The 12,354-nt window shown below is 39.7% G+C and overlaps 1 protein-coding gene across 1 annotated transcript in view; it reads right to left on the bottom strand.

Annotated features, from left to right (window-relative positions):
* Positions 1–12,354, bottom strand: part of LOC126188053 (serine/arginine repetitive matrix protein 2-like) — a 354,700-nt gene that overhangs the window by 74,298 nt on the left and 268,048 nt on the right. The window contains exon 9 of the mRNA XM_049929488.1: positions 2,839–2,992. Coding sequence (XP_049785445.1) covers positions 2,839–2,992 — 154 coding nt within the window. The remainder of the gene's footprint in view (positions 1–2,838; positions 2,993–12,354) is intronic.

Raw genomic sequence — 12,354 nt, forward strand, 5'->3', positions numbered from 1 at the left:
TCAAAAGTAACACCTACAAGGACTAATGGGAAAGACTGCTTAATTTTTTGTGAAGGAATATTACCCATTCTACAAAAAAGCGATATAATATTAGACTGAGAGAAGATGATTGTTTATCCAGAGGATGGAAACTAAAGGAGAGAAGAAAGATATAAATACAGGATTAAGAGAATAGAATAAAAGGAGAGGGAGATAATACTCATCTAAATCAAACTTAGTTCTTACAGAAATATATGAAGAATTGTTAAAACCATCAGGTCTGCTCATCCAAATAAAAGTAGGTACTTCATGAATAAACGCCAGTAAAAGAAAAATAAAAAAATTACAATGTTACATATTAAGAGAAAATAGAACTGTATTAAACAGAAAGCCACACAGGAACTGAAACGGAAGTTTATTTTAATTACAAGGATTTTAAACTGATTTTTACTGACAGACAAACAAGTAATGTTAAACTTATCTACATACGTTTCTCATTGACACTATGCTAATGTTTGCAAATGTATTACTGGTCATTAGCTCTTATGGCAGCAAAAGCCACAGATGTCTGCAAGAAACAGCATGTTTCTACATGTGCTGCACTAAAATGCAAGGGTTCTTCTTGACCTTCCACCAAAATGAAGCGTTTCATATTGCAAGGTTGTGTGACAAGCACATGGCAGGCACTGCTCTGGGTGTGGGAGGACCCACCTGCCTGGCTGTTTAAACAGCATATATGTAGCCTGTATAGTATGATTGCTTCTACAGTTAATTTTATTATCTGTTAAGCATTTCACATTATAAAGCAGTTCATGGAAAATCTGTGTTGCAGCACAACTCCTGCCTTTTGAGTCAAAGTTAGCTCCAAATAAAAGTAATGAACACAATGTTGTTCTCTTTTTCTTTTCATCTGCATTTAGATTCACATAAACTGAAATGTGATGAATTATTTACAATAAATTTTATTTAGAACATAGATACTACATTATAAAGGCGTATTTAAAACTGCTTGCTTGTAAAGAGATGTCTACAAGACGAACAAGGAGTACAACATTTTTAGGGTATATTTTTAAAATGACTGGAGGAAGAAAAGGACAGGAGTTGTGTTGAAAGAATCATTCAGACATCTGCTGGGGTTATTCAGAAAAATGTGGAATACTTTATCTACAATAGGAACATTGATTCTTTCAATGAGTTCCAATAGTGATAAGAATATTTTATTGGAACCTCAGACATGCCGTAACTAAATTTGGTGCACTGTTTACAAGACAGCCTCATTGCACAACTTTGCTAATAACTCCATGCTAGATCAGCACAGGGCCATAAGAAAAATGTTTTTGTGCCACGTGATTAGGTACATAACTTGGCTCTGGTTACAATGTTATTTATATACAATCATCACTCATTTATTTGTTTATAAGCAAATGCAGCAGCACACCACTCAAAATCTGAAGAGACTCGTTAAGAGTGACACAATGAAGTTGTATTGGTGGTAACACCCAAGATGAGAGGTACTCAATAGAATTTGTATAAGAAATGATTGGCTGAATAAAATCTTCTCACTATTCAAGCCCCATAAATTTGAACAAAATCTTTGAGGTTTTGATAGCTGTCTCCACTACAGTACACAGGAGTGAAACTACTTACTGCCAGGGCTGCTACTGCATTCTAATCACGAAGCCAAGGTAGCAACATCTGAAGCCTTCCAAAGTAAGACAAAAGCAATGAATGTGCATACAGCTCCAGTTCACCATGAGATTAAATGTCAGGTGGCAAGAAGACACAATGCCACATCTGAAACTGTTGCTGCAGCAGCCTTAAAAATAACAATGATTCATCTTCATTTTTGCTAGGTGTCCAAAGCCCGCCCCTATGTCCAACTGAGTGTGTATTCCTGATCGGTTAAAATGATTACAATTTATTCTATTCTGGGTCACCTCTTTTATGATGGAATTACAATATGATGCACACAGGCCATGACTCTTGTATTTTCAAGTCATATTTTGTGTGTTGTCCAACCAACATTCAGCTCTCCAGCTCCATTTGCTCTATGTGGTTGAGAGTGTTCAGAACAACACTAGTGACAGTCTATGCAGATGTTGCCAGTTTCAAAGGGAACATCGTAAAACCGGGCACTCTTATACTTACAAGGTCTTTAATGGGGCATAACACCCCCAGATCTTGGAGGTTGGCTGAAACACTGGTCTCAATCCATACCCCTGAAGCATAGGTAATATTTTGCTGTCCACAGCTGCACAGCACAGAAGTAATGCTGCAGGCTTGGTCTCTTCTGCCGAGTCACAAAGCACCCTTTGTTGATGGCACCTGAAAGTATCAGCAATATCCTCCTTTCTGTAACATTTTCTATGAATATGAGCCTCTAATGCTGAAGTACAGCTTGTAGATAGTCACTGTCGGAAATCATTTGCTCTCTGTACCAACATTAATTTATCAGTGAGCATGATGACGAAAACTGTTTGCATTCCAATATTGGTCTGTGTGGGTTGGTTTTCTATACACTAAATAACAAAGCCAAGAATCTGCCTTCCACAACACTAGGACATTCGAAAAAGGTAGCTCACCATCCCTCTCCATCTCAAGAGTAAATTTATTCTTGAGATGAATCCTGTTGACAAGGTCCACAAACTTCTGCAGTGTACTTTTACTGTGAAATTTTATCACCTTCTTGATCTCACCTCCTGATCTATTAATCAGTTATATTTTTTCCCTTTTTTCTTTTTCTCCTTATTTTCTGGAAAGGGATGCTGACACTGAGGACACCAGGTTGCAGTATCTAAAAGTAATATGTAATCTTAGTTACACACAACTTTTTTGAGGGAAACATGAAAATATTCTTACCTGTGTTAGGATCCAGGTGCTTCTCCTGAATCTGCACATCATCTGATTTCAATACCATATCTGCAGCATGGCCTGATGACTGAAGTTTATCCTTTCTCACTGTGTCTTTCAGTTCAGATCTGACTGATATTTTAAGTTTTGATGACTGCACATTCTGTAGAAATCACCAACAGAAAGAAACATGATATATAAAATAATATGTGGCCACATTATATTATCATTCATATATTTCACTTACTAAGGATAAGGTTCTTATTATAATAAATAATATTACTATGTTTTGTTACAATGATTAATGGAATTATTGATGTAAGATAGCAGCATATGAGACACAAGATATGAACTCAGCATAATACGCACACACATCACTACGCTGCTGTCAACAATATGTTTCATGTAATAGATAACACAGCTGGTAGCATACTATCAATAAGAAGAGAAGTGAGACCTTTCATCAACAAGCCCATGAATACATGCATTTTTAAAAACTACTCGTTTTATACTGGCTTCTCTTAATGTGAACAACAGACACAAGAAAATTCTTGTAAATCATCTCGCCAACCAATGACTTACAGTGAGGGTCAAGTCTGGTTTATAATACCACTACTATCACAGTTGATCATGGACATGCTCTGAGAAGTGCTTTATGAATAACAGCTTATAATTTTTCTCTGTACGTGGACAGTAATAATTCAGTCCCTTAATTAGATTAGCTAACAAGTAATTTCCATTCCATTGTAACAAGTAATTGTCCTACTTGATTACTTACACCTGTAGAATTTATTACATCCATCCTCTCACCTTACCATCTCAAAGAACTATTGCCCCCTATTTTCCCCAGCCTCCCCCCCCCCCTTTCTCTCCAGCCCTAAATAGTGAGTGAGTGAGTGAGTGAGTGAGTGAGTACACCAGCATATGCATCAACCTCGGCAATAATAAGGAAAAGAGGGAAGAGTGGAGGTGGGACATTACTAGGAATAGATACAAACACATCAGAGAGGTATACTGTGAATATAGCATGTCACATTCTACATCTACATCTACATACATACTCCGCGATCCACCATACAGTGCGTGGCGGAGGGTACCTCGTACCATAAGTAGCATCTTCTCTCCCTGTTCCACTCCCAAACGGAACGAGGGAAAAATGACTGCCTATATGCCTCTGTATGAGCCCTAATCTCTCTTATCTTATCTTTGTGGTCTTTCCGCTAAATGTAAGTTGGCAGTAATAAAATTGTACTCCAGTCAGCCTCAAATGCTGGTTCTCTAAATTTCCTCAGTAGCGATTCATGAAAAGAACGCCTCCTTTCCTCTAGAGACTCCCACCCGAGTTCCTGAAGCATTTCCGTAACACTCACGTGATGATCAAACCTACCAGTAACAAATCTAGCAGCCTGCCTCTGAATTGCTTCTATGTCCTCCCTCAATCCGACCTGACAGGGATCCCAAACGCTTGAGCAGCACTAAAGAATAGGTCCTAATATTGTTTTATAAGCAGTCTCCTTTACAGATGAACCACATCTTTCCAAAACTCTACCAATGAACCGAAGATGACTATCACCCTTCCCCACAACTGCCATTACATGCTTGTCCCACCTCATATCGTTCTGCAATGTTCTACATCTACATCCATACTCTGCAAGCCACCTGACGGTGTGTGGCGGAGGGTACCTTGAGTACCTCTATCGGTTCTCCCTTCTATTCCAGTCCCGTATTGTTCGTGGAAAGAAGGATTGTCAGTATGCCTCTGTGTGGGCTCTAATCTGTCTGATTTTATCCTCATGGTCTTTTGCGAGATATACGTAGGAGGTAGCAATATACTGCTTGACTTCTCGGTGAAGGTATGTTCTCAAAACTTCAACAAAAGCCCGTACCGATCTACTGAGCTTCTCTCCTGCAGAGTATTCCACTGGAGTTTATCTATCATCTCCGTAACGCTTTCGTGATTACTAAATGATCCTGTAACGAAGCGAACTGCTCTCCATTGGATCTTCTCTATCTCTTCTATCAACCCTGTCTGGTACAGATCCCACAGTGCTGAGCAGTATTTGAGCAGTGGGCGAACAAGCGTACTGTAACCTACTTCCTTTGTTTTCGGATTGCATTTCCTTAGGATTCTTCCAATGAATCTCAGTCTGGCATCCGCTTTACCGACGATCAACTTTATATGATCATCCCATTTTAAATCACTCCTAATGCGTACTCCCAGATAATTTATGGAATTAACTGCTTCCAGATGCTGACCTGCTCTACTGTAGCTAAATGATATGGGATCTTTCTTTCTATGTATTCGCAGCACATTACACTTGTCTGCATTGAGATTCAATTGCCATTCCCTGCACCATGCGTCAATTCGCTGCATATCCTCCTGCATTTCAGTACAATTTTCCATTGTTAAAACCTCTCGATATACCACAGCATCATCCGCAAAAAACCTCAGTGAACTTCTGATGTCATCCACGAGGTCATTTATGAATACTGTGAATAGCAACGGTCCTACGACACTCCCCTGTGGCACACCTGAAATCACTCTTACTTCGGAAGACTTCTCTCCATTGAGAATGACATGCTGCGTTCTGTTATCTAGGAACTCTTCAATCCAATCACACAATTTCTCTGATGGTCCATATACTCTTACCTTGTTTATTAAACAACTGTGGGGAACTGTATCAACACCTTGTGGAAGTCACGCAGAATGTTACGCCCAAATATTTAATCGACGTGACTGTGTCAAGCACTACACTACTAATGGGATTATTCAAACATTACAGGATTCTTTTTCCTATTCATCTGCATTAATTTACTTTTACCTATATTTAGAGTTAGCTGCCATTCTTTACACCAATCACAAATCATGTCCAAGTCATCTTGTATCCTCTTACAGTCACTTAACGACGACACCTTCCCGTACACCACAGCACCATCAGCAAACAGCCGCACATTGCTATCCATCCTATCCAAAAGATCCTTTACGTAGTTAGAAAACAACAGCGGACCTACCACACTTCCCTGGGGCTCTCCAGATACCCTCACCTCCGATGAATACTCACCATCGAGGACAACGTACTGGGTTCCATTACTTAAGAAGTCTTTGAGCCACTCACATACTTGAGAACCAATCCCATATGCTCATACCTTAGGTAGGAGTCTGCAGTGGGGCACCGAGTCAAACGCTTTCTGGAAAGTCAAGGAATATGGCATCCGTCTGATACCCTTCATCCATGGTTTGCAAGATATCATGTGAAAAAAGGGCGAGTTACGTTTCACAGGAGCGATGCTTTCTAAAGCCGTGCTGATGCATGGACAGCAACTTCTCTGTCTCAAGGAAATTCATTATATTCGAAATGAGAATATGTTCGAGAATCCTGCAACAAACCGATGTTAAGGATATTGGTCTTTAATTTTGAGAATCCATCCTTCTACCCTTCTTATATAAAGGCGACAGGCGCCACCTGCACTTTTTTCCAGTCACTCGGCACTTTACGTTGGGCAAGAGATTCGCGGTAAATGCAAGCGAAGTAAGTAGCCAATGCAGTAGAGTACTCTCTGTAAAACTGAATTGGAATCCCATCAGGACCTGGCGATTTATTTATTTTCAACCCATTCAGCTGCTTCACAACCCCAGGGATGTCTATCACTATGTAATCCATATGGGAATCTGTACGAGACTCAAACGGCGGTATATTTGTATGATCCTCCTGCGTGAAAGATTTCTCAAATGCTAAATTTTAAATTTCAGATTTTGTTTTGCTGTCTTCCGTTGCCAGGCCAGACAGATCACTGAGTGACTGGATGGAAGCCTTCGACCCGCTTACCAATTTTACGTGCGACCAGAATTTCCTTGGGTTTTCAGCAAGATCTTTTGCTAAGGTATGACGGTGGTAGTGGTTGAATGCTTTGCGCTTCGCTCTTTTTACAGCAGCACGAATCTCTACTAATTTCAACTTCATCTACATCTACATTTATACTCCGCATACCATCCAATGGTGTGTGCTGGAGGACACTTTAAGTGCCACTGTCATTACCTCCCTTTCCTGTTCCAGTCGCGTATGGTTCGCAGGAAGAACGACTGCCGGAAAGCCTCCGTGCGCACTCGAATCTCTCTAATTTTACATTCGTGATCTCCTTGGGAGGTATAAGTAGGGGGATGCAATATATTCAATACCTCATCCAGAAACACACCGTCTTGAAACCTGGACAGCAAGCTAAACCGTGATGCAGAGCGCCTCTCTTGCAGAGTCTGCCACTCGAGTTTGCTAAACATCACCGTAACGCTATCACGCTTACCAAATAACCCTGTGACGAAACGCGCCGCTCTTCTTTGGATATTCTCTATCTCCTCTGTCAACCCGACCTGGTTCGGATCCCACACTGATGAGCAATACTCAAGTATAGGTTGAACAAATGTTTTGTAAGCCACTTCCTTTGTTGATGGACTATATTTTCTAAGGACTCTCCCAATGAATCTCACCTGGTACCCGCCTTACCAACAATTAATTTTATATGATCATTCCACTTCAAATCGTTCCGCACGCATACTCCCAGATATTTAACAGAAGTAACTGCTACCAGTGTTTGTTCTGCTATAATATAATCATACAATAAAGGATCCTTCTTTCTATGTATTCACAATACATTACATTTGTCTACTTTAAGGATCAGTTGCCACTCCCTGCACCAAGTGCCTATGCGCTGCAGATCTTCCTGCATTTCGCTGCATTTTCTAATGCTGCAACTTCTCTGTATACTACAGCATCATCCGCGAAAAGCCGCAAGGAGCTTCCAACACTATCTACTAGGTCATTTATATATATTGTGAAAAGCAATGGTCCCATAACACTCCCCTGTGGCACGCCAGAGGTTACTTTAACGTCTGTAGACATCTCTCCATTGAGAACAACATGTTGTGTTCTGTTTGCTAAAAACTCTTCAATCCAGCCTCACAGCTGGTCTGATATTCCGTAGGCTCTTACTTTGTTTATCAGGCGACAGTGCGGAACTGTATCAAATGCCTTCCGGAAGTCAGGGAAAATGGCATCTACCTGGGAGCCTGTATCTAATATTTTCTGGGTCTCATGAACAAATAAAGTGAGTTGGGTCTCACATGATTGCTGTTTCCGGAAGCCATGTTGATTCCTAGAGTAGATTCTGGGTTTCCAGAAACGACATGATACGCGAGCAAAAAACATGTTCTAAAATTCTACAACAGATCGATATCAGAGATATAGGTCTATAGTTTTGCGCATCTGCTCGACGACCCTTCTTGAAGACTGGGACTACCTGTGCTCTTTTCCAATCATTTAGAACCTTTCGTTCCTCTAGAGACTTGAGGTAATTGGCTGTTGGAAGGGGGGCAAGTTCTTTCGCATACTCTTTGCCTGTCCTCATTCTTCCGATCTTTCATGTACCGCGAGCGCAACTGCCTTTGCTTCCTGAGCATTCTCCGAAATGCGCTGTTAAACCACGGTGGGTCTTTTCCGCCCGTAACCCACTTTTTCGGCACATACTTGTCCAATGCGTGATTTACAATGTGTTTAAAATTTGCCCATAATTCTTCCACGTCTATCGTACCGAAAGTAAATGAAGTCGATTCATTTACTAAGTGGGGTGCTAACAACTGCTTATCTGCTCTTTCTAGTAAGAATACTCTCCTAGCCTTCTTGACCAACTTTTTAACTTTCGTACCCATAGTCGTAATGACATCATGATCACTAATCCCAGTCTCACCACTGACACTGTCGATGGGGTCTGGTCTGTTCGTGGCTACCAGATCTAAAATATTTCCATTACGCGTTGGCTGTCGATTTAGCTGCTCAAGACAGTTTTCGGATAATGTGTTCAAAAGTAATAGTTGACAACACTATTACAGTACAACTCTTTCCCATTCACGACAGTTGTAGTTCAACCAAATGATTCTGGTCATGTACTTTAACCAAATACATCTGGTCATCAAGAAGGAAAAAAAAAAATGTGATCACAATCCAACGGGATCCTTATGCCTCAGGAGTATAAGTAATTAAAAATAGTTGAATGAAAGGCTGTGTCTTTATTTCTCAAACAACTTTTATTCTATAGTAAAATTGTACAGGATATAAGATCGACAATAGAATCAATCAACATGTACATCCATAATGTGCATTCAGAAAGATGGAATGGTTGAGTTTTAACATTTTGTCACCATCACCAACAGAAATTCAGATTGGATGAAAATGAGAAGGGAAATTAATCTTGTTTTCAACAGAACATCCAAGCTTTTGCTTCAAACCACTTACGAGAACCATAGAAAACCTTAGTCAGAATGGCAACAGTTTTTGTTGAACTGAAAAACATAGGTACTCACACCAGATAAAACTTACAATGAACAACTCTATAAGTGGGTGAACTTTTAAGAATGACAAGGAACATTTTGGAAATGAATGCTAGACAAATGATGTTCATGAGGGGAAAAAAACAGTAGGAGGGGGGCTTGAAATAAGCTCATTCTATCACAGCTAATTGATGGTGCTATTTTCTTTTATATAAAAAAAGTGTGTTTTGCATCTTGAAGATTACAATTTAAGATATGTGCTGCTTTTAACCGATACACTTGCTGTTTAATGACTGTATAATGCAGTACACACAAGATTCAAACATTGGAATGTGCTATGAATTTGGAAACTGCAAAAAGGTGGGAATTTAAGGAGATGGGACCTGGATAAACTGACTAAACCAGAGGTTGTACAGAGTTTCAGGGAGAGCATAAGGGAACAATTGACAGGAATGGGGGAAAGAAATACAGTAGAAGAAGAATGGGTAGCTCTGAGGGATGAAGTAGTGAAGGCAGCAGAGGATCAAGTAGGTAACAAGACAAGGGCTAGTAGAAATCCTTGGGTAACAGAAGAAATATTGAATTTAATTGATGAAAGGAGAAAATATAAAAATGCAGTAAATGAAGCAGGCAAAAAGGAATACAAACGTCTCAAAAATGAGATCGACAGGAAGTGGAAAATTGCTAAGCAGGCATGGCTAGAGGACAAATGTAAGGATGTGGAGGCTTATCTCACTAGGGGTAAGATTGATACTGCCTACAGGAAAATTAGAGAGACCTTTGGAGAAAAGAGAACCACTTGTATGAATATCAAGAGCTCAGATGGAAACCCAGTTCTAAGCAAAGAAGGGAAAGCAGAAAGGTGGAGGGAGTATGTAGAGGGTCTATACAAGGGCGATGTACTTGACAACAATATTATGGAAATGGAAGAGGATGTAGATGAAGATGAAATGGGAGATACGATACTGCGAGAAGAGTTTGACAGAGCACTGAAAGACCTGAGTCGAAACAAGGCCCCGGGAGTAGACAACATTCCATTAGAACTACTGACGGCCTTGGGAGAGCCAGTCCTGACAAAACTCTACCATCTGGTGAGCAAGATGTATGAGACAGGCAAAATACCCTCGGACTTCAAGAAGAATATAATAATTCCAATCCCAAAGAAAGCAGGTGTTGACAGATGTGAAAATACTGAACTATCAGTTTAATAAGTCACAGCTGCAAAATACTAACGTGAATTCTTTACAGACGAATGGAAAAACCTGTAGAAGCCGACCTCGGGGAAGATCAGTTTGGATTCCGTAGAAACGTTGGAACATGTGAGGCAATACTGACCCTACAACTTATCTTAGAAGAAAGATTAAGGAAAGGCAAACCTACGTTTATAGCATTTGTAGACTTAGAGAAAGCTTTTGACAATGTTGACTGGAATACTCTCTTTCAAATTTTAAAGGTGGCAGGGGTAAAATACAGGGAGCGAAAGGCTATTTACAATTTGTACAGAAACCAGATGGCAGTTATAAGAGTGAGGGGCACGAAAGGGAAGCAGTGGTTGGGAAGGGAGTGAGACAGGATTGTAGCCTCTCCCCAATGTTATTCAATCTGTATATTGAGCAAGCAGTAAAGGAAACAAAAGAAAAATTTGGAGTAGGAATTAAAATCCAGGGAGAAGAAATAAAAACTTTGAGGTTTGCCGATGACATTGTAATTCTGTCAGAGACAGCAAAGGACTTGGAAGAGCAGTTGAACGGAATGGACAGTGTCTTGAAAGGAGGATATAAGATGAACATCAACAAAAGCAAAACGAGGTTAATGGAATGTAGTCGAATTAAGTCGTGTGATGCTGAGGGAATTAGATTAGGAAATGAGACACTTAAAGTAGTAAAGGAGTTTTGCTATTTGGGGAGCAAAATAACTGATGATGGTCGAAGTAGAGAGGATATCAAATCCAGACTGGCAATGGCAAGGAAAGCGTTTCTGAAGAAGAGAAATTTGTTAACATCGGATATAGATTTAAGTGTCAGGAAGTCGTTTCTGTATGGAGTGTAGCCATGTATGGAAGTGAAACATGGACGATAAATAGTTTGGACAAGAAGAGAATAGACGCTTTCGAAATGTGGTGCTACAGAAGAACGTTGAATATTAGGTGGGTAGATCACATAACTAATGAGGAGGTATTGAATAGGATTGGGGAGAAGAGAAGTTTGTGGCACAACTTGACTAGAAGAAGGGATCGGTTGGTAGGACATGTTCTGAGGCATCAAGGGATCACAAATTTAGCATTGGAGGGCAGCGTGGAGGGTAAAAATCGTAGAGGGAGACCAAGAGATGGATGCACTAAGCAGATTCAGAAGGATGTAGGTTGCAGTAGGTACTGGGAGATGAAGAAGCTTGCACAGGATAGAGTAGCATGGAGAGCTGCATCAAACCAGTCTCAGGACTGAAGACCACAACAACAAAAACATGAATTTGGAAGCCCTGTGTTATTTCATACAGGTAATTTCCACCCTGGCAGTAATGTGCATACAACTGATTTTCAGAACAAAAGGCAAAACTGAAAGGTTATAAAATATTGAGATCTGTGTTGTCATCACATACAAACATCTCAAAATGACTACGAAAAAGAACAAGTAATATGCAAATGACACATATGATGCAGTCAGTATTGTGTGTTTAAAGTGTTTTGCATGTGCTGCAGACACCATACTCATTTGAGGTCTACTGAAAGTACTGCAAATGAAATATCACTTAAAATCTCAATATTTTCTAAACCAAGACCTCCAAGGAAGAATATTTTTTCTTTAATGAATATAGAGAGAAGGAGTCATAAAAGTAATGATTAACTTATACTGTTAATAATACTAATTACAACAACATTCTCCATCAACATATCCTCTGTTAAATAATTACTATCTAAAATGATAGTGCTTTTATTGTTATGAATCCATTGTCACTATGTTCACCTGTTCTGTGTGTATGTGTAATATTTTTCAGTCTAAAACAATACTGCTAAAAAATAACTGTCTTAATATCTGAGGGCTTTTTTGACAGTGAGGCTAAAATCATTTCCATTTGAAGCCTTATGACATTTTTTTGAGCAGTAAGAATAGTATCACTTTTGAAGACAACGAGATATGTTTGTATACCACTAGCCTATAAACATTGTATTACAGTTTAAAAGGTGTCTGCATTGAGAACAAGTACTA

This window comes from Schistocerca cancellata, chromosome 5, assembly GCF_023864275.1.
Source record: "Schistocerca cancellata isolate TAMUIC-IGC-003103 chromosome 5, iqSchCanc2.1, whole genome shotgun sequence".
Taxonomy (NCBI): Eukaryota; Metazoa; Arthropoda; class Insecta; order Orthoptera; family Acrididae; genus Schistocerca; species Schistocerca cancellata.